Source organism: Saimiri boliviensis, chromosome 5, assembly GCF_048565385.1.
Source record: "Saimiri boliviensis isolate mSaiBol1 chromosome 5, mSaiBol1.pri, whole genome shotgun sequence".
NCBI classification, from domain to species: Eukaryota; Metazoa; Chordata; class Mammalia; order Primates; family Cebidae; genus Saimiri; species Saimiri boliviensis.
Window position 1 is genome coordinate 60,771,475 of NC_133453.1, and position 24,060 is coordinate 60,795,534.

At 34.3% G+C, this 24,060-nt stretch overlaps 1 protein-coding gene across 7 annotated transcripts in view; it reads left to right on the top strand.

Annotated features, from left to right (window-relative positions):
- SESTD1 (SEC14 and spectrin domain containing 1) overlaps positions 1-24,060 on the top strand; it is a 150,943-nt gene that overhangs the window by 71,016 nt on the left and 55,867 nt on the right. For 6 of the 7 annotated variants that reach the window (XM_074399402.1, XM_074399397.1, XM_074399399.1 and 3 more), the window contains 5 exons: positions 1,264-1,354; positions 5,701-5,814; positions 18,864-18,977; positions 20,504-20,601; positions 22,784-22,839. In XM_074399402.1, coding sequence (XP_074255503.1) covers positions 1,264-1,354; positions 5,701-5,814; positions 18,864-18,977; positions 20,504-20,601; positions 22,784-22,839 — 473 coding nt within the window. The remainder of the gene's footprint in view (positions 1-1,263; positions 1,355-5,700; positions 5,815-18,863; positions 18,978-20,503; positions 20,602-22,783; positions 22,840-24,060) is intronic. The other variant, XM_074399401.1, reaches the window with a different exon arrangement.

A 24,060-nucleotide genomic window follows, 5' to 3' on the forward strand; every position in this document is an offset into this window, starting at 1 on the left:
TATACTATGTTATGTTTTTCTGTTCATCAGTTGGTGGACATTTGGATTGTTTTTACTCTTTAGCTATTATGAATTATTCTGCTATGAATATTTACATGCAGGTTTTTGTGTGAACATATGCATCACTTTGCCTTACCTCTTGAATACTCTTTTATTTACTTTGGAAGCTCAGCTTCTGTCCTTGCCTGTTCCCATTCTAAACTTTTAGCAATATCATCATTAGAACAGGACATGTCTTCTCCAGGAAGCTTCTTGGAACTAGTGTGCATGCTTGGAGGGTGAAGAGAAGGACTAATAAAGTCTCCTGAACTGCTGGTGGATTTAAATCCCAGGAAAAGGTCTACTGTTTATTTTTCCTATAAAGTATATAATTGGGAACAGTTAGGATGGGGACAGGTTTCACTACCAAAATCTTGCTCTGATAAGCAAAGTTGTAGTTCCATTTTCTGTACTGGAAGGAGGGCATTTGAGATCCTTAGATTAAGTTGGTAAGTAAAACACAGTCATAATAACAATAACAATGCATACATAGTTTTAGCCTTGAGAATGGAATATTTTCCTCCAGAAGCAGTTGCGTTTTATTAGGTTAGACTTCTGGGAAATGTTTAGTTAATGCATGAGTCACTCAGTATAATATAGGAACAACACATTTTCCAACGCTGATGATAATATTCTGCTGGTCAAGTGACTGAGAATGCAAAAGTGAGAACAGAAGTGGGTTAGACATGGTCTGTTCAAGCTGTTTAATCAGCAAGTTCTACCTCATCATTAAATTTCTCCAGAAAGTCCATTATTGTGGTTTATTAATAACGTACTTTATTTTTTATCTGTTTTTAACTATCACTTCAAAAATCTTAAACTTCTGGCAGGAAGGCGAGACAAGAAATATGTAACACCCTTGGCAATTAATAACTTACTTCACAGTGATCCCATTTTACAGATGAAGAAATTGAGAGGCTAGTAGTATTGTTTGAATGTTGCTTTGATTTCCTCACTTTTAAGATGTTGGCTTTTATGCTTTTAGAATAATTTTCTTGGCACCATAGTTTGTAAATTGTGAACATTTCCTAAAATAAGAAAAATAAATTGCTTGAGAAAAGGAAAGGACATTCTGAATAATTTTATTTATTGACAATATAAACTAAACCAAATGAGATTAATTCTACTCCATATGCAATTAGCTTTTAAACTTTCTTTATTTAGAATTATGAAGAACAAAATCTGGAGCTTGTTTTAATGCTTTGTAATTTTGTTTTGTTTCAGTGAGAAGTGTAAGGCTAGAGGATTTACCGTCATTGTGGATGGCAGAAAATCACAGTGGAATGTGGTGAAAACAGTAGTTGTAATGCTACAGGTAATTTTGGTTTTGTCTATCAGGAAGTGGTTTTTATTTTACAGCAACAGATCCTGGTTAAAATGGCAAATGCATTTAATTTACTGGAGTATGCCTGGCTTCCTAGCAGTGACTGAGTTCTGAAAATGCACTTACCACTATTGGATTGTTCAGATTCAACTCCTTAGGTTTGAATTTAAGCAGTTAAATAAATCTCAACTCTATTGTAATAGGTTCGTAAATGAAAATAATATGTCATGCTTAAGTAATTTAAAAATGGAGGCCAGTGATTTTAAAAGTGTGAGCATTGAAATTATGAGACTTACCTGGGAGCTTTTGCATGCTTTGGTGTCTGTACCATTCTCCCTCCTGCACCCCAATCTGAAACTATAGGTAAGTGGTAGGATTGGGTAAGTTTAGTTGGAAGAAACTTCTCAGGTGATTCTGGCATGTTTTTCTCTTCTAGTCCTCTATTTCCTACATAAAGCATCAGGATTCATGATGATCTTATTATTTGTTTATAGCCCAGAAGAAACTTACTTAACAGCTGTGTCCTCGGGGACTTCATCCCCTCACTAATTAACATTTAATAGACATCTATGTTTACAAACTTTTTGAGATCCTATGCCAATCTTGTGTTTTATGTTTCCTCATGTTTCTCACAGAATATTTCTGTTATCCCTGGCATGTAGTAGGCTCCCAGTAGACATTTGTTGATTTATTTTAAGGGTGTTGAAGATACAATTTGAAAAGGAAAAATAAAACATTTGAGTGATGTAGAGAGCAGATTGCTCTCATGCACCTGGCCTTCTGTGGCAACAGATATTATGGCCTGCAAAGCTTAAAATACTTATTATCTGGACTTTTTGGAAAGACTGCATTGACCCCAGGTTCAAAGCATATGAAACAGTATAGTAGAACTTTAGAGTCAGACAGAGGTGGTTTCTATTCAGCTCAATGACTTTTGAGAGCATCTAGCGAGGTAAAACTTGAATTATCCAATTTAAATTAAAGAAAGTTAAGAGGGCCTTCCCCACAGAGCCTCTTGACTTACATATAGCTCAAAAATGAAGTAAGTACAATGAGAGTAGTTGATGGCAGGCCAGTTTGGGGGAAACATAAGTTGGCACTAACATGGGATCATTCACTTAAGTGGGTATTAGTGGTAGTGAAAGAAAGATCAAGAATTTTAAATGAATTTGACAAATAGTTTGTAGCTGCTTTAGGGTTCTGTGGAAAGGAATATAATTTTAAAATTTAAGTTATAATGAAGGAGAATGGTTCTTAATGTTTTATCCTTTATTTAGGTTAATTGGGAAAAAGGGATTCAAGGGATAGGAAAAAAGTGGTAATTTTAGGTTGTAGTTCTAGTTTTGGTGCTTATTATGGTTCTGGTACCGTGCTAAGCTTGGTATATAAATGATCTCATTTAATTTTGGCCCTACAACCTTACAGAGAAGGACAGGAGGCTCAAGGATTTTAAATAACTTAAAATTGGAACCTAGCATAGACTAAGTAAGCCCCAGGCCTTGACTTCATCCATTTTAAAGTGTATATTTACCAGTGGCATGCATCAGAGGTGGTCTCTGAATTTCCTACCCAGTTGCCTCGTTCTTCTTAAATGTTCAGCTTAAACTTTTCATCATTAGGATCCCCTATCTACCCCCCTTTTTTTAAGTTGGTAACTGACTTTGTCACTCAGCCTGAAGTGCAGTAGCATGGCACACTGCAGCCTCCAATTCCTTGGCTCAGGCAGTCCTCCTCCCTCATCCTCCTGTGTAGTTGAGACTGGAGGTGAGCACCACCACACCTGGCTAAGTTTTTTTTATTTTGTAGAGACTATATTGCTCCAGCTGGTCTCAAACTCCTCAGCTCAGGTGATCCTTCTCCTTCAGCCTCCCAAATCACTGGGATTATAGGCTAGAATCACTCTTTGTGTTAGAAAGGACATATCTTCTGGAGGATTAGTTTTTGAGGGAACACAAGTTGGTGTCCTAAAGTAACTTTTTCTTTGAAAACAAAAATAGTGTTTCCAGCACTTTTATATTTCAAACCTTGAGAATTAACTCTTCTCTGTGAAAGTTGTTAAAATAACTATTAGGTAAGAAATCCATTAATTATGACCTTGTGTTCTTCCTTTCATCCTGTCATTCAACTGTGTCACAGATGAGCTGTTTGGGACTTGCTGTTTGAACTGGACTTTGATCAATGGCAGTTTTGAAGAACAATCAATGGATGATTTAATCCCCTCTTGCGATTTCTTTTCTAATAGGTATTTTAACAACTTTTGGATTTATTAGTAGTTACATTTTGAGAAGTTGCAATGGCCTCTTTACTTCTAGTCAGACAGTTTCTACATATGAAGTCATTCATTGCTTTCATCTCAGAAGGTACTGAGATCAGTTCTTTGGGACCCCACAGTGTCTATGACTAGTATTCTCTAAAATAAGGGGCTTGGTTTCTCTTGTTTCTCACAGTTTTCATATTTAATGATTTTGAAATAATTATCTTCTACAAGGTAGTATATGAATAAATCTCAATTCTATCTTATATTTCCCAGCCCCTCTGATAAAAGTTTTGATACCGTTGAATTTATTTTACTTACCTTAGTCAGAATTCAGTTGTTGCAGTAGATGCTAGATTTATGATGTGTGCATGTTTACCTCTAAAGGTTTTCTGTTTTTCCCTGAATAATAGTAATAGTAATTATCATAATTATTCAGTGCTGCCATTTACGGTTAGAACGGAGGTTGGGCTCTTGAGTTTATAAAGTTTTGTTGGAACTCAGCTATGTCTTTTGATTTGTATATTGTGTGTGGCTGCTTTCCTGCTATCCTGATAGAACTGAGTAGTGGCAACAGAGACATTATGGCCTGCAAAGCTTAAAATACTTACAGTCTTGACCTTTCGGAAAGAACGTGTTGGCCCAGGTTCAGAGCATATGAAATAGTGTAGTAGAACTTTAGAGTCAGATAGAGGTAGTTTCTGTTCAGCTCAGTGACTTTTCAACTCTGTTATCTTAGACAAGTGACGTTATTTCTCTGAAGCTCAAATTAGTCTTCTGTAAAATTAAGAGAATGAGATCCACTTATTAATGAGGATTCACTTATTCAACAAATATTTATAGCATGTATTCTATTATATATTTCAGATGTTTTGTCATAAACACTGGAAATAGAGGGATGACAGGATAGTTAAGGTACCTGCCTTTGGAAAGCTTGTGTTCTACTTGAAGAGTTAGACAATAAGCAGTTAAGCAAATTAAAGTAAGTCATGTAACAGCCCATGCTGATAAATGCTATGAAGAAAAATACAGCAGTAAAAGAGACTGAATCAGATGATGCCACTATAGACAGGGTGGACAGGGAAGGCCTCTCTGAAGAGGGAATATTTGAACAGAATCTTAAATAAACTGAGGGAGCACTCCTAGGAATAAGGCAAAGGACATTCCCGGTAGAGAAAATAGCATGGACAGAGACCTGAAGTGGAACAGACTTTTCATATTGCAGGAACAGTGAGGTTAGCATCGCTCTTGTGGAGGAGTGAGCTAGGAGGGGAAGATGTTAAGATGAGATCTGAAAGGCCAGAAGGGGCCTGAGCTTGGAGGGCCTTGTAGGTCTTAGTAAGAGGTTTGAATTTCATTCAGAGTGCAAGAAAAAGTCCAGCAAGGAGGCCCGTTACAATGATATTTCAGAAAGCTGGATAGTTTGGGGTGTTAACAATGCAGGCGGTAGAACTTGGATTTAAGATACATTTTAAAATTAGACTCTGTGGGACTTGATAAAATATATGTGAAATATATTAATTCAATAAGTGTTCATTTCAATTCATTAGGTAGTATAAATAAGCATATCAAGTAAATGTGAAATTGTATTTGTCAAAGATTAGCTCTTTGTCCTCCTCTTCAAGTTAATAATCATGTAAAATCTTGGCCTCATTGTATAATGACTGATAAAAAAACTTAACTTTGGTGAGAAATTTGATTTTACATCTTTTGAAGAAATTCTCCAAGATGATTGTGTTAGAAAAAATTTTTTATATTGTAAGAAAAACAAATTTAATGATTTCTCAACTAAAAGTTAACTCTTACAGTTTTATATAAACTGTAAGAGATACAATAAAACAAAAAGTGATTCACATGTACAATTATGTTGCATTGTTTATTTGAAGTGTTTTCTAAATCAGCTTGTCTTTCAGATACTTCTTTATTGACATGTATGTTTTGAAATTTAGAGAATTTCTTCTCTATTATTTTAATTCTTTTCCAAAAGTCTCTTATGTAACTTAATCTTGACTGGTAATTTATAAATTTAGTAAATTATTCATTTTACATGTGTAATTTGTAATTATTTTTCTGTATTTTATAGAATGTTGTTCCAGCTGAGGTGTCCCTTGTTTGTGTGGTAAAGCCAGATGAATTCTGGGATAAGAAAGTAACACATTTTTGTTTTTGGAAAGAAAAGGATAGACTTGGCTTTGAGGTAAATGTAATCTCTTTTTCTAACGTGTGTTATATCTTTAAAAATAGTATTTTTCTTGAGTGAGAAAAATATTCAGTAAAAAGGTACAAGCAGACATACATATCAAAATAGCATCTGTATGAACATACATACACATGCAAATCTTTACTAAGTGCAGAAATACATACAAAGGCAGATTTTCATTCTGGATCTTGCACACACATTCTTAGCAAAAGTGAAATAATAATAAAACATCTCTGTCGGTGCCTACAAAGTGAAAGTTTCAGTGGTAGGTTCTTGGGGAATGTTTTATTAGGAAAGGATAAGTATTATAGTCACAGAAGAAGAATGAGAGTAGAGGAGAAACAAGTTTTTAATCTTTTTATGAGTTAAGTTTGAGACTAAAGAAAACCCGCACAAATGTTTTATTAAAGACCATGTGGTAAATACCTTTCTCTTCAAACTTGTTGAACCATGGTATGTGCTAGTTAATACAGTATTGTGGTTTAGTTATTTAATTTGTCTTGTCTTGACTTCTCTAACGTATATAAAATGAATGGGGAAAGTAATATTTATGTAGGGCTTTATTAATTTAAAAAATACATGATTTTTATTGCCTTTCAACAGACTTGGCCAAAGTTTGAAATGCTTGTGCGGGGTAATGATCTTTTTTTTTTTCCTTCTTTTTTGTAGTTCCTTCTAATTCTTGTTCCCTTTATACTGATTATTACATTTCAGATTTCTTTGATAGTGTGAGGATATGTTTGAAATTTGGATTTCTACTTAGTAAAATGGTAGCTACTTTGAACGCAACCGGTAACCTTTTTCTTCATAAATTTAATGGTATGCATACATATTAGAATTAGAATGTTTATGGAGATGGCTATTTGAAAATAATTGATGAAAGTCAGAATTTGATCCACTTCACATTCTTAAATTGATTAAGCATTTGTTAACATCTCATTTTCCTAGAGGTGAAATCATGACTCTCATGCAAATATAAAATGAGCATAAGTCAAATACATTATTCAATTAATTGATAATAAGGTTACTAATAATTTGTAAGCTGTAGTTCAAAGAACATTTGAGAAATTTATGGTTTTTATAGGAAGATAAGATTGCCAGCCAAATTAGATACAAAACTAATTATTGTTCTATAGATCCATAAGTTGTAAACTTTGAGGTCATCTCTTATTCTACCAGACAGAAATGTACCAATCTTATGAGAACAAGAATTACTTACCTTTCTTCTAGACAGAATCTACAACTTAACTTGTACTCCTACAGAGGTTAATACCTATTGATCAGTCTATAGACAGTCAGTCGAAGATATAATCCCACCACTACAGGAAAGAACACCCAGTAATAATTTTTGCCTGTTTCCGAGATTTAGGTAGTTTTTCTGAAAAATGAATTGTATCTTCTATAGAAGGATATTTTGTGAAACTTGATTTTGGACATACTGCATTGATCACTGTAAGATAATATAAGCTACTTCTTGAAGTTTGATATTTTAGTATCAAACTAAATATCAGTCTCTGTTTAAACTTTGTATTCCCAGCCAAGAACAACATTATTTAGCATTTTCCTACATCATTTTCTAAATTGTTCTAGAGAATTTGTATCCTTAATGGAGGAATCATATTTTCAATACCGTCTTTTTAAAAATATAAGTATTTTTTACTTAAAATATATTAATTTGAAAACTTTCAGATATTTATTAGTTGACTAGTTTGAGAGATTTGTCGGTACTCAGATTTATCACTCAGCTGGAAATCATAATCAATTTGGTGGTTTCCTCTATTAAACAATTTCAAATAAACCATTGGTGAATAACAAACTGTAAGAGTCACTGCTAATTGATATACAACAACTTAAGAAGAATAAGTATGATAATCCTATAAATTTGCCTCAAGACAATTATTACCAAATGTACAAATTGTACCAATTTCATAAAATTTGTTATGTACCATGTCAAGATGTCGTTAGTACTCTAAAAATAATGGTACAATAGATAGTATATAATATGATGAAATTAAATTTGGTTCTTCATTTTTGGAAAATAAAAGACTTTACACATTCAGAGAGTTAGGGCCAGGACTACAAACCTTTTCTCACATATAGTTGTTTAAAAAGAAATGAAAACTACAAAAACAAGCCAGCTAGGATTTTTAAAAGTATAAAAGTTAAAATTTCAAATATCAGGTCATGAAAATAGCTTTTCCTCGCTATCTTTGAAAGCATAATACCATTTTGATTGTGATACATATGTAATCTTAAAATTCAACATGAAAGGTAACTTTATAAATGATTTATGATAAATCATTGTATTTTACATAACTATTTCTAAATTAACTGAAGATCCTTAATGTCATTTGTTAGGTGGGAAAAATAAAAATTGGTCTTACATTTTTATCTTAGTATAATATGTTATTTAAGGCCAGGTGCAATGGCTCACACCTGTGATCCTAACTCTTTGCGAGGCTGAGATGACAGCATTGCTTGAGCCTAGGTCAAAAAATAGAAAAATTAGCTAGGCATGGTGATGTACACCTATAGTCCGAGTTACTCGGTAAGTTGTGATGGGAGGATCGCTCGAACCCAAAAGTCAAGTCAAGGTGCAGTGGCACTCCAACCTGAGTGCCAAAGAAAAACCCTGTCTCTAAAAAAAAAAAAAAAAAATGGTTTAAGGTTTTATTATGAAGTTTGCTTTAATTTAGTATTTTGTAATACTAATAATTAAGTAAATTTTTTTTAAAAATTAAAACGAGCTTATTTTATATACTAATTCATTATGTCTGCAAAGAAAAAACGTAGAATGATATGGAGAGTGTATGAGATTTTCATAACTGGGAAATAGTGATTTAGAGAGTCACGGTAGGCAAATTGTGACCAAAGAAATGCTGGATATGTTTGGAAAATTTACTCTTTTAAATATTTTCTGAGAAATGACAGTGTTGAGTTTGTGGTTTTATCTTCTCCACAGACAATGAATTGTTTGATTTTTAAAAAAAGTTTTGCCTTTAAGTTAGAATATGATGTTTCTATCAGTTGGTCCCTTAATTAGAACAGGTGACAAGTCAATAAATATTTGAAAGAAGGTTTTACAGAAGATAAAAATTAACCGTGTAATATTTAACATAATCTAGTACAGTTATATGTATTTGTGCCATTTTGTACTTTTCAGTATTTTTACTCTAATTCACAATGTTATTTCTTATTCATTAGTCACTGCACTAAAGATTTTCTAAGTTTTTTTTTAATAGCTTTAGAAAATGTTTCTTTAGAATTTTCAGCAATTGTATCAATGTTTCTTTGTTTCCATATTTAGAATTATAGGATGAAAACAAATTATACGTAATTCATGTAATCTCAATATGATTTTCAGGGGGGGATCTTCTCTAATTTTGTTCTTACTTTTAGTTGATGATTGCTCTCTGAGTCTGGACTTTACAAAAATTTGATTAAGGGCTGGGCACAGTAGCTCACACCTGTAATCCCAGCACTTTGGGAGGCTGAGGCGGGTGGATCACCTGAGGTCAGGAGTTGGAGGCCAGCCTGGCCAACATGGTGAAACCCCGTCTCTACAAAAATGCAAAAACTAGCCGGGTGTGGTGGTGTGTGCCTACAGCCACTTGAACCCAGGAGGCGGAGGTTGCAATGTGTTGAGATTGTGCCATTGCACTCCAGCCTAGGTAACAAGAGTAAAACTTTTTCCAAAAAACAAAAAAAATTATGTTTTTTTTCTTTGTATTTTTCTTCTTTGCCAGGTAATAGAACATTCTCCGTAAGACAAAACTTATCCTCTGATTTGCGTTGCTTAATATTAAAACTTTCATATAGGTTTGCTGTGTATGAAAATTTAGTGGTCTCTTCAAGGGCTGTAACAGAAAGGAATATAGGAAGCCCTACCAGTATTTTGTAATTTAAAAAGCTGTAATGAAACTATGGAAAATCACCTAGTCTGAGATTCTTAATCTTGTTTTGTTGCATTGACCCTGCAATGTGTCAGTTTTCTCTTTTTTTGAGACAGTCTTGTTCTGTTTCCCAGCCTGGAGTGCAGTGGCTCTTGGCTCACTGCAGCCTCTGCCCCTCGGGTTCCAGTGATTTTCCTGCCTCAGCCTCCTGAGTAGCTGGGATTACAGGCGTACGCCACCATGCCTGACTAATTTTTGTATTTTTTTAGGTTTCGCCATGTTGGCCAGGCTGGTCTCGAACTCCTGACCTCAGGTGACCGCCCCCCTCAGCCTCTCAAAGTGCTGGGATTACAGGTGTGAGCCACCACACCTGGCCTCTTTTCTTGATGTTGATTTTTTGCTTTCAAACATCTAGAAATCTGTACACAGTCTCCTTTTTCAGCATTCCAGTTCTATTTCAGGCCTAAATCCCACCCTGCAAATGGTTTCTTATTTTTGCTTGTGCATTTGAATTTGCTCTTCACAAGCAAATTCATAGCGGTGAAATCACACCCTTCTGTGATGTTTGCTATCACTGGAGTGGAGTTGAATTGCCTGTTTATTCAAACTTGGTTTGTCCTCTGGGAAGCAGTTGTGTGTAATTTATATGTCATATCCTGGTAAGTGGTATTTTCCAAAGGCAGGTGGACAGTTTTTCACATTTGTAAACAAAATGTATTTTTGCAGTGCACTGGAAGGGATTCTGTTTCCTCTTATACATGCTGCTCCTGACCCACTTTATAAAGGTGATTGTTAGGTTAAAAGAATATGCATAGAATAAGATTTTCCTGCTATTGCACACTCTTAAATGTCTTTTTCCTTCCTTCTTTTTATAAAAGAATGTTTCTAATAAGATGGAAACATTTATTGCTCTTTAGCCTACTCTACCCTTTCCCCTCACCTTCGCCCTCTTAGACAAAAATGAGATTATTGCAGTGGAAACTGAGATGTTTCATCACAGTAGATAGTTCTCTAAGTGGTTACTGTGATTTTGAGTTTGCCAGTTGTTCAGACTGTTGCTTTTCCCCCCACATACTTAACTTCAAGGTACCTTTGGTATTGATAAAGTACTGTATGTCTACATGGCAGGGCTACTGTTTTCACTTTTAATAGCTACTATTCAGTTTTATAAGAATATGGATTGTCTAAAATGTTTTATAATAATGGAAAAAATGAGTTTTCTGTAGCTCTCCAAAACTGTGTTCTTCCCTTATTTAAAACTGTTTTGCGTAAGTGAAAATAGAAGAGCAGTAATGTTGGTCAATTTTTAAAAGAAATTATTTTGATTAAAGAATAATATACTCTTCTTAAAAGAAGGTAAATCTGTACTATTTACACTTAAGTTATTTTATGAAAAAGAATTTTTGGCTGGGTGTGGTGGCTCATGCCTGTAATACCAGCACTTTGGGAGGCTGAGGCAGGTGGATCACGAGGTCAGGAGATCGAGACCATCCTGGCCAACATGGTGAAACCCCGTATCTACTAAAAAAAACACACACAAAAATTAGCTGGGCATGGTGGCGCATGCCTGTAATCCCAGCTACTCGGGAGGCTGAGGCAGGAGAATTGCTTGAACCCAGGAGGCGGAGGTTGCAGTGAGCCGAGATCGCGCCATTGCACTCCAGCCTGGTGCCTGGCGATGGAGCAAGACTCTGTCTCAAAAAAATAAAAATTAAAATAAAAAGAACTTTTAAGAGAAATATTCAGATGGAAATAAACTGTCATATATAACTGTTAACTGGAAATTTTCCCTATGGCTCATTAATCATGAAACATGTTTACCAATGATTTTCGTGCATTTAGGAACTATAAAATGTAGAAAGGAATACATATGGTAAGGCTAACCAGTGTAAGTAGAAAAGTGACAAGTACTCTTTATTGGACAAGAAAGGTAATATATTAGAGAGAATGGCTCAAATTAAATGTATAGAATGACAGCTCATTATAATTTTGTTCTCTTAGAGCTTAAAGAAACATCATGGATAATTTGATGAAGGTGGCGTCTTTGAAAGACTGGGGAATAAGCTTGGAGTGATGAATTCCATTAGGTTGTCTTCTACAAAGTTAGTGAATTTGTGGCAGAGGTAGGGCACAAATGTGGAATGAATGGCTTCTAGTTTCATATGTTTTCAATGGTAAAATACTGGTGTTTGACCTAGTTAAAGAGCTTGGAAATCATTTGGGGTATTCTAGTAAAGCCTTTGGTCCTCTATGCTGCTATGATCAAAGCGGCAACAACATTTAGGGTATTTTCAACAAAGGTTTTCGAAACAAAGCAGAAAACTTTATTCTACATCTTGTGCATCACACAACTGTCTCTGGAATATTGCAGAGAAATATTGCAAAGAAACAAATGAAAAGCCAGTTTCCTTGCCAAAAGCATGTCTTATTCATCCTCATATTCCCAACAGTAAAACACATGTCTTCTAATAAATAAATTTAGCTCCGCTAAATGATCGTTAACTGAATCAATAACATATTATTTAAAAATTAAGTTTGATATAAGGGAAATCTGGCTGTAAGTATTTGGATTTATTTCTGGGTTCTCTACTGGCATGGTATAAAAATGGTCACATAGACCAATGGAACAGAATAGAGAACCCAGAAATAAAACAGCCTATGATTTATCCTATGGTTCTAAATATAAAATAAGTCATACTGCAATTTTAAATATTAAAGAAACAATGACACTGTTACTATGGCCTTGCAGTATAGTTTGAAATCAGGTGTAATGTCTCCAGATTTGTTCTTTTTGCTTAGTCTTGCTTTGCCTATGCAGGCTCTTTTTTGGTTCCATATGAATTTTAGAATTTTTTTTTCTAATTCTGTGGAGAATGATGGTGATATTTTGTTGGGGATTATGTTGAATTTGTAGATTGCTTTTGGTAGTGTGGTCATTTTCACAATATTGATTCTACTTGTACACAAGCATGGGATGTGTTTCCATTTGTTTGTGTCACCTATGATTTCTTTCAGCAGTATTTTGTAGTTTTCCTTGTAGAGGTCTTTGCCTCCTTGGTTAGGTACATTCCTAAGTATTTTATATATTTGCAGCTATTATAAAAGGGTAGCAAACAAAAATATAAAGTAGGGAAAGGACAGCCTTTTCAACAAATGGTGCTGGGATAATTGGCTAGCCTCATGTAGGAGAATGAAACTGGATCCTCATCTTGCACCTTACACAAAAATCGACTCAAGATGGATTAAGTACTTGAACCTAAGACCTAAAACTATAAAAAGCGTAGAGCATATATATCATTGGAGAAACCCTTCTAGACATTGACTTAGGCAAGGATTTCATCACCAGGAACCCAAAAGCAAATGCAATAAAAACAAAGATCAATAGCTGGATCTAATTAAACTAGAGAGCTTTTGTATGGCGAAAGAAACAGTCAGCAGAGTAAACAGACAACCCACAGAGTGGGAGAAAATCTTCACAGTCTTTACATCTGATAAAGGACTAATATTCAGAATCTACAGTGAACTCAAACAAATCAGCAAGAAAAAAACCAATCTCATCAAAAAGTAGGCTAAGAAAATGCATAGACAATTCTCAGAAGAAGATATAGAAATGGCCAACAAACATCTGAAAAAATGCTCAACATCACTAATAGAGAAATGCAAATCAAAACCGCAATGTAATACCACTTCTGCAAGAATGGCCATAATCAAAAATTAAAAAAATAGATGTTGGCATGGATGCGGTGATCAGGAACACTTCTGCACTGCGGGTGGGAATCTAAACTAGTACAGCCAATATGGAAAACAGTGTGATTTCTCAGAGAACTAAAAGAGCTACTGTTTGATCTAGCAATCCCACTAATGCGTATCTACCCAGAGGAAAAGAAGTCATTATTCGAAAAAGATATCTGCACACGCATGTTTATAGCAGCACAATTTGCAATTGCAAAATCATGGAGCCAACCCAAATGCCAATTAATCAATGAGTGGATAAAGAAATGTGTGTGGTATAATTTACATGTTCTTCTGTCTTCTTGAACCTCTCTGTTTTTATAAATTGATAGTTGGATTTAGACAGTGATTTTATATATATAAAGGAATATGAGATATATATATCTCAATTCCATCATATATATATTCAATTGATTCCTTTTTATGGCTGAATAGTACTCCATTATACATATATATGTATATAATGGAGTATGATATATATAATATATGATGGAGTATGAGATATATGTAATATATATGATGGAGTATGAGATATATAAAATATATACGTGATGGAATATGATATATATATAAAGTATATATATGATGGAATATGAGATATATATATATATATATATATATATATATATATATATATGAGGGAATACTACTCAGCCATAAAAAGGAATAAATTAACATCATTTGCAGTGACCTGCATGAGATTGGAGACTACTGTTCTAAGTGAAATAATTCAGGAACAGAAAACCAAACATCGTATGTTCTCACTGATACGTGGGAACTGAGCTATGAGGATGCAAAGACATAAGAATGATACAGTGGACTTTGGGGACTTGGGGCAAGGGTGGGAGGGGAGCGAGGGGTGAAAGACTGCAAATACAGTACAGAATATACTGCTCGGTTGATGAGCGCACCAAAATCTCACAAATCACCACTAAAGAAAGAACTTACTCATATAACTAAACACTAACTGTACCCCAGTAACCTGTGGAAAAATTAAAAATAAAAATAAATAAGGGACATCATAGTGGGATTTCTCAAAAGAGAGATTTTCATCAGTATTTAAGTAGAATATTATGTTAAGTAAGATTCCATTGAGAAGCAAGAAGACCATCTTTATATTTTGTATTTTCTTTTTGTTTTCTTTGAGACAGAGTCTCACTCTGTTCCCCAGATTTGAGTGCAGTAGCACAGTCGTAGCTCACTGCAGTCTTGAAATCCTGGGCTCAAGCAATCCTCTTACCTTGGCTGCCCAAAGTGTTGGGATTACAAACATGAGCCATCATGTCTGGCCTGCATTTCAGGGGAGTGTGCTCTGGGATTTTATCTTTTCAGATGTGAATTCACGCTCAGCTTAACAAGTAATTTATTTCCTCATAGAATATATACATGCTACTTGGTTTCATTCTTAGTTTATATAGTCATATATCTAGTTAATATATTGCTTGACATTTTTGGAGAAAGGAAAAGTTCTTCTCTGGAATCTATATTTAATCTCCCTAGTGCAAATATCTCTTTGTGGATCCCAAAAAGGAGTTGTGGCCTGGGCACAGTGGCTTATGCCTGTAATCCTAGCACTTAGGAGGCCAAGTTGGGAGAATCACTTGAGGTCAGGAATTTGAGACCAGCCTGGCCAACATTGTAAAAACCCATCTCTACTAAAAATACCAAGAAAAAAAAAAAAAAGAGCTTAGCATAGTGGCGTGCATCTATAGTCCCAGCTACTTGGGAGGCTGAGACAGGAGAATTGCTTGAACCTGGGAGGCAGAGGCTACAGTGAGCTAGAAATCAGTAATACAGATTGCTGATTTTGTGTAAGTTTTTTTTTTTCTTTGAAGAGACCAGACTGTTTGCCCTGTACAGTTTCCAGTAGTCTGTATATTTCAGCAAGTATCCCTGTTGTATAATTTACGTGTTCTTCTGTCTTCTTGAACCTCTATGTTTTTATGGATTGATAGCTGGATTCGATTTAGAGTTAATTTTTCTTTTTCTAAGGCTCTTGACGGGTAGTGATGTGTTCCTTAATCATGAGACTTGTAATAGTTGTCTTTTTTGTGATGTTCAGTGTCTAGATCTCTTAGTTCATTAAAATCTGTAAAATGGTGATCTAGTTCTATTATTCCTTCTTCATTTACTAGCTGGAATAATTTTATAATGAGAAACTTACTATTTCTCTATCCAGTAATACAGTTTGTATACAAAAGGTGAAATAAAAGCTTGTTTCTCTTTATTTGCTGGTTTCCCCTCCCTCTCTCCTTCCCTTTCTCCCTTCCTCCCTTCCTCCCTTCCTTTCCTTCCTTTCTTTTGTGGGGTTCTCTGTCGCCCAGGCTGGAGTGCAGTGATGCAATGATAGCTCCCTGCAGCCTAACTCCTGGAATCAAGAGGTCCTCCTGCTTCAGCTTCCCGAGTGGCTAGGACTACAAGTACACACCTGTTTGGGTTTTGTTTGGTTGGTTTTTGTTGTCGGTGGCGGGGTGGGGGGCGGCGCGGGGAGGTGGTAGAGATTGGGTTTTCTTACATTGCCCAGTCTGGTCTTAAACTCCCGGTTTCAAGTAATCCTCTTGCCTCTGTCTCCCAAAGTGCTAAGATTACAGGCATGAGCCATGGTGCCCAGTCTGGTTTTCATTATAGTAAATGTATTCTCTAGCTTAGTCCAGTGGTGATTCTTTCTTTTATATCAGTATGCAATCGTTGATTTAAACATATTTAATGTTTCAATTTGTAGCATTTATTGTTATTATTGATGTATGACTTCTCACATCTTTGGCCAGTGGAAACCTTTTTGGGTCCTTTTGTCACAACCATAGCAGTTTTGATAGCTTTTTCAATCTCTGGGTATGATGTTCCAAGCTCACTCATCATGTGTATTTCTCCATTTCTCCAAGGACCCCTGATTCCTTTTATTTTATTTTTAAATTATTATTATTATTTTGACTAATGCTATTTTAACAAAACCTGATTCTTTTTTATGAAAAATGGTACTCTCAGATCACAATCTGGATGCTAGGAGTATACATTTCTACAAAATTGGTCATTATTTCCAAACCGCTCACAACTAGAAAATACACATACATGTGAGTGTGTGTGTATGTGAGAGAGAGAGAGAGAGAGAGAGAGAGAGAGAGAGAGAGAGAGTTCATTTAAGATGAAATACATTGTGGCGTTTAAACTGATACTTCCAATTTAAAATGAGCACAAGGATGCTTTTTCCCTCTCATATCTTCCTTTCTCCCTTGCCAAAAATCCCATTTTCTTAAGGATGTTGGGGATGGCAGAATTAAAATATCCCAGTTTGCTCATTGGCTTAGTTCCTTATCAAGTTATCACAGGATGGCAATACTAAAACGGTTACTATCAGCACAATTACTGAAAATGTAAAGAATCTAATGATCCACTTCATTGGTTGGAGGTGTTCTGTTGTTGTTGTTGTTGTTTTTTTTCTTATGTCAGTTTTGATAAATCAGACTTTTTAATAGGAATATGTCTGTTCTTCTAAGTTTGTAGTTATTGGCACAAAATTGTCCTATATCCTTAATATCTTTTAAACCATTGCTGTCAATGGAATTGTATTCTCCTTTACATTGTTACCATTATGTATTTGTACTTTGTTTTTCTTGCTTCATCATATCAGAAGTTTGTTGATTTCGTTAGTCTTTTCTAATGAAGGAAATAAGTTTTGGCTTTTTTGAACCCCTGTAATATCTTAATTTATATTTATTTCTGATTTTTCATCTCTTCTATTTTCTTTGGACTTATTCTTTTCCTTCTAACTTCTTAGATGGATCACTTACCTCATTTATGTTTATTTCTGATTTTTCACCTCTTCTATTTTCTTTGGACTTATTCTTTTCCTTCTGACTTCTTAGATGCATCCCTTACCTCATTTATGTTTATTTCTGATTTTTCACCTCTTATTCTATTTTCTTTGGACTTACTCTTTTCCTTCTGACTTCTTAGATGCATCACTTACCTCATTATTCACTAGGCTTTGTTTCCTCATATAAATATTTAAGACTACTAATTTCCATTTAATGTGTTGTTAAAAATAGCAATTTGTTGGACACTCAAATTTGTTAGAGTTCATAGTCGTATGAGTTTTTCATGCAGCGTTTTTGATATCTTCCTGAGGGTGAAATTTTCCATCTTTCAGCAAAGCAGTCTTGGTAATTTCTCCCTATTTTTTATTTATATTATAACTTCACATACAGTATGGGTGTACCTTGTTTTGCATATTGTGTCTGTTTCTAAATGTTTTCTTTGTCTCTTTCTTTTTCTGAGTTCTTCCACAAGTCCTCTTAAGTTTAAAAAAAAATTTAAGTCAGTTTTATGAGGTATAATTTACCTGAAGTAAAATTCATACCTTAACATATATATAGTTTTATGAGATTTGTCAAACACATATAGTCACATAATCTTTGCCATAATCAAGATACGTAAGAGTTCCAAAAAATTTCACACATGCACTCAGTAGTTTCCCCTTTCACCATTCTCTCTGTGGTGCCTGCCTTCTCTTCAACTTCAAACTAGTTTGTTTCCCTGAAACCTCAGCTTTCTTAGGAGTTCCAAAAAAAAGTTATACTCTTGGAGATTGTCTGGCTTTTGTTTTTGTTAGGGTGGGAATGATGCTCTTTCTAGCCAGACACATTATTTTTCTTATCAAGTTATTTTTGATAAATTCACATTTCCATGTATCATTTAGTATTAACACTACTGTTTGAATATCTTTCTTCCATAGATGTATTTTCTTTCATATTCATATGTATCTTCACTGAAATTTTATTTAGTTCTACAGTGGTCTCTTAGGTACTTACTTAATTTGTATTTGAAATCTTGAGTTGAGAGTTAAAAGATTAGCATTTTAATATTTACATTTCAAGTTTATAAATACTCAGATCTCCTGATTTTTATTAAAAATTAAATATTGGCATAAATTAGTGTGAATTATACTCTACAACTGGAGGACTTGTTTTGTTCATATGCAATCAAAGAAACATTAGAAAAACATTAAAATGGATAACTTTTTAATTGCTAGATTTACTCTTCCTTGGGCTTATCATTTTAGTGTCCTTTGCTAATTTTAAGATGATGTGAAAATTCCTTGTTTATTACATGATTGTATTAAGGAATTGAGTTTTTTTACAACGAAATATTTACAATGATAAAATATTTTTAAAAATATTTCATCTGAGCTAATGGTACCTGTTGTTTTAAAAATGTGGTATTAGAAAAAGGTTTTGATGAATTATTTTTTGTCAGGTATCTGTAACTTACTGCATTGATTTTAAATATTGTATTAAGTAAATGATAATGTGTCATCATGTTGGAAACAATATTGCATATTTTAAACTAATTTTACCTACTCATTACTTTCATGGACTTTAATAGTGAGTTACTAAATTTTTTTTTCTTTTTCCCTTTTTATAGGTTATTTTAGTGTCTGCCAACAAATTGACTCGTTATATAGAACCGTGCCAATTAACAGAAGATTTTGGTGGGAGTCTTACCTATGATCACATGGACTGGTTAAATAAGAGGCTGGTTGGTATATTCAATGAGATAAAATGTTATTGCATATAAATAAGATATATTTTGATAACTTTATCAATTTATTATATATTTTTTCTTTTTACAAAAATGGAGAATTATGTGTATACCACATTATGGCATAATAGACAAATACTATGAAGTTAGAATTACTTGATTGGAATCCTGATGCCAGTTGGTAGGTGTTTTCAACAATGTGTTTAATCTTGCCTTGGCTAGATTTCTGCATTTGTAATATAGTGAAAGTCATAGTACCTACCTTTGTGTGATTACGGGTAAAGTGAAATGAATATACACATAAAACATTTAGAACAGCACCAGGCATGATATAGTAGCACTATGTAAGTATTAGCTATTACTGTTCTGTCATTAGTAGCATTAGTAGAAGTTGTAACTATTTTAAGTAGAATAACAGTAGCATAATTTCTTGAGGGGATCTAGTTGCTATACCATTTTCACAGGGTCTTTAAACATTTATTTGAGTTATCAACTTGAAGAGCAGTTTGATAGATTAAGCATTTTCATTTGTGAAAATATATCATGTTCGGCAGTCTAGACTTCTGAAATCTGCTACTCTGTAATTTGATTTTTTTTATTGCTATTGAAAGAACAAATGTCATATTAACTCATTTTACATTAAATGCTAATTTTATTATAGAGTAGTGAACTTTTGTTTATCTCTGAATGGATAACTAATTCTGTTTCCACCAATTTATTTATTTAGAGACAGGGTCTTGCTCTCTTATTCAAGCTGAAATGCAGTGGCGTGATCATAGTGCACTGCAACCTTGAACTCCTGGGCTCAAGCAATCCTTCCACCTCAGCCTCTCAAAGTAGTTGGGACTGCAACTGCATGTCACCATGCCTGACTGACAAAGGCTTTATTTTTTGTGGAGATGAAGTCTCCATGTTGCCCAGGCTGGTCATGAGCTCCTGGGCTCAAGCAACCCCCTACCTCGGCCTCACAAAATACTGGGATTACAGGCCTGAGCCAATGCACCCAGCCTATTTCCACCATATTTAAAAAGTGGTATCAGACAAGTGATTGTCCACTTTATTACTTATGTTTAAACAGACTTCCCAAATTCCTTTTCAGAAATATTTGAAGAAATCATTAAAATTATAACTATATGAAACCAACATGTGTTGGTGATAGAATAACGTAAAGAAATGTTCTATAACTGTTATAGAGACTTAGAAAGTTCGGAATTACATTTATGTAGTCACAACTGTTATCAATACAAATGTTTCTCAAACATTTATCTGAATGGAGAATGAAGATCATTTATTGATGTATTTAAATTTTAAAAACTCTTTATCCGTGAAACTACTCATTGCTTTAGGAGACCGTTTTGTCTTCTCTTGTGTACATTGTTGTGCTCTGGTGGTAGAATTGCACTGGCTACTGGGGAAGGAAAACAAATCCCAGCTGCCCAATTCTGTTGCTCTTAACTGACAGTCCTTATTACAGATTAATTTTTAAGACTGTTCTTAGAATGTTAATAAAACTCATATTGTAGGTTTTTGAGAAGTTTACAAAGGAATCTACATCATTGTTAGATGAACTTGCTTTGATTAACAATGGAAGTGATAAAGGAAATCAGCAAGAGAAAGAAAGGTAGGTGACTACTGGTATGCAATTATATCCTTGCAAAACTATAATTAATCTGATACAAGATACCTCTGTAGTTAATGCAAGCTAAAAGAACTACAATAAACAAGTCTTCATTCAATCAAAATTGACATACAGTATTCATGAGAATTTGCTTTACATGTAAAACATGCTAGTGTGAATCAGTTTTTTCACAAAAGCCATTTTTTAATTTATAATTTATTTTTTATTTTCAAATGAAACAATTTTCTACCCTTTTAGAGTTATCTTCTTTGCTGGTTAAGAATATGAAAAATGTTGCAGTCTGAAATACAGTTATTATAACCTTATTTGACTACATTAGCACTTAAATGTCTAGCTTGTAGAACTTTTTCTGTCCTTGTAAAATATGTGATATTCATGAATTAAACTTGGGGAATTTTGTGCTTTATGACATGAGATGAAGTAATAGTTGGGTTGTATTATCTGAATGTAACTACCTAGATTTATCATGTTAACAGATTTCCCTTGAACTTTACAATCTTGTCAGCTTTCACTTTTCTGTCCGTAGGCCCAGTCCCTCTCCTCAGGTAAAAAGCACTTTAGCAAGCAAATTAGCTATTCATGCCACTTGATTATTACTCGTCACTAAAATAGTAGTTTTTCATTAGGAAATGTGAAAGAATCCTTGTCTTCCCTCTCATCCTCTGTCTCCTTTGAATCCGACCTTGAAGATACAGTGGAACCTTGATAAAATGCTTTTTGTTATTCCATGATTCCAAATATACTCACATAATAAAGTTTTCCAGTGTAAGATCATAGTTTTTACACAAAATCTTCATTAAAACAAAGTCAAAATGTGAAAACAAATGGTTTGAATGTAAATCTGATTAAAATCGCCACAAGCAGTTAGGAATGTTCCGATCCTACCGATGCCATAAAAAAAACGTAAAATCATAAAATTCGGCATATGTAAATAAATACGTGATTGTGTGTTTGTAGATATCACATACATATGTGCTTTGGCTTAGGAATTGAAAATATCACAAGCTACTTGATGAAAATTAGCTGGACTTCCTTGCTTTCTAAATAGTCCATCAGAGTAATTTGATGTTTCTTAGTTATATTCCTCGGGAAAGACATCCCATATTGGTGCCTATAGAAAATGAATCCATGGTCAAAGAGTTTGATGCTGTTGACTATATTTTCTTTTTTGAGAATGACTGTGAATATTGCAGATTTCAGGTTCTGAAGAAGCAGTGCAGCAAAGAAACCTGTTTAATTGCTTCTTTAAAACATACCTTGTTCAGTGTTTTGGGAAATACTTTGCGAAGTGCTGGTTTGCACAACTACATGAAATATCAAAATCTTGTATTTGCCGGTGCCTCCTCAAGGAACTCATTATTGCTTAGTTTCTTTTAAACCCCAGATCCCAGTTAATAGAGTCTCTCATCTTGCAAATTTTTATAAACCTTCTTTTTTTTCTTCAACCTTCTTTATGTCAGTTCTCAGGAAGCATCTAGCTACACAAGACCTGAGGGCCTAGATCAATTGATAAAAACTGAAAAATTTGGCACAAGACTGGTCAGTTACAGCAGCAAGGTCCTTGTCCCCTTTCTTTCCCTTATCTTCTCTTTCCTGTATGTGTTTAGGAAAATAAAGGCAGATGTCCAGTTGCACAAGAAGTATGATTAAAATAGGGAAGAGAGTACAACTGCTAGGACACAGGGAGACACACAGACACACAGATACACACACACACACACACACACACACCCCTGGAATGTAAGACAGAGTATTCACAGCTGTCAAAGATTGCTGTAGGTAAATAAAATTTTGACTGGAAGATGGCTGCATGCATTTTTTAATGTTACATTTCTGGATTACTATATGACAAACTTCATTTTGAAACATATTCATTGGATAGACTTCTTTGATATATTGAAATCATATTATGATTAACAACAATAAACTATTTTTCCAAGTAGTATATTTTATTATTTATTACTTTGGCATTTCTCTGGCTACTAGTATTTACTTTTCCCTAATGGGCTTCCTTATGCTTGAGAGAAGTTAGCATGGTAGAATGGTTATGCTTCAGATTTTCATATTTTTGTGCCCTGTTTTGATTTTACATATTTAAAGGAATTTTTTAAGTTACACTGATAGAAATATACCTTTTGAAAAGTACTCCTTTGGTGTTTTCCAGGTCTGTGGATTTAAACTTTCTTCCATCGGTTGATCCCGAAACAGTTCTTCAGACAGGTAAAATTTAGAAAATATTTGTGATAATAATCCAGCAAACCAATTGGGTTGATTGGTTCATTAAATAAACATTAATCAGCATGAATGTGATACATGTGGAAGGAACTTAAGGGGAAGTTTTTCAGGACCATGGACTGGTTTCAGGGAAGTCAGGTTTTCTGTGGACTTGGTGAGGGCTGGTTTCGGGATGAAACTGTTCCACCTCAGATCATCAGGCATTAGATTCCTATAAGGAGCATGCAACCTAAATCCCTTGCGTGCATAGTTCACTATAGGGTTTGTGCTGCTGTGAGAATCTGATGCTGCCACTGATTTGACAGGTGGCAGAGCTCAGGTAGTAATGTTTGCTAGCCTGCTACTCACACCCTGCTGTGTGGCCCAGGGTGGGAGTGGGGGAAACCCCAGCCTTATAATATTTTTAAAACTTAATAATAATGATCTCTTCTTAAAATATTTGGATTTATTTTATTATCTGTAAAACGAACATAAAAATTTTTATTTCACTGGATTGCTATGAGAATTATTGAACACTCCTTAAGTGCCAGACATTGTATTTATGTATTTTCATTTTTCACTCTTCTAACAAGCCTTTAAGATAATTAGTAGTATTTTCTCTATTTTGTATTGGAGGAAGCTAAGGCTTAGAGATAGAAAACAACTTGCTGAGATCAAGTAACTATTAAGCTCTCTCTCCACTGCTAAATTCAAAGCCACTAGCTCTACTGTTTTACAATCATTGATGTAAAAACACTTATCACCTTGCAAAGCCCTACATATATTGAGTACTCACTGCTGCCTGATACATATATTCCAACCCATATATCTCCAGTAGCAGTTTCACAAACTCTAGAAGAACCAAATTGTCATTTTTTCCAGAGGAAATACCCACATTTTATTTCTAATCATTTTTAAATAATAGCTCATAATTCTAATCCTACTGTGTACTATGTACTGTCTGAGCAGTTTACGTATGTTAACTCATTTCGGTCCTGTGAAATAGGTACCGTTGTCATCCCCAATTTAAGATGGGGAAGCTGAAGCATAAAAAGGTTAAGTAACTCATGCGGGTTACACAGCTAGTAAATGCTGGAGTTGAGACTTGGACCTAGGCAGTTTGATTTCAAAGTATTTTCTAGGCAGTTTGATTTCAAACATTATGTTGTCCTGCTTCTCTAATGGAAATGATATCCACAAGGAAAATATTAGGGATGACAGTTGTCA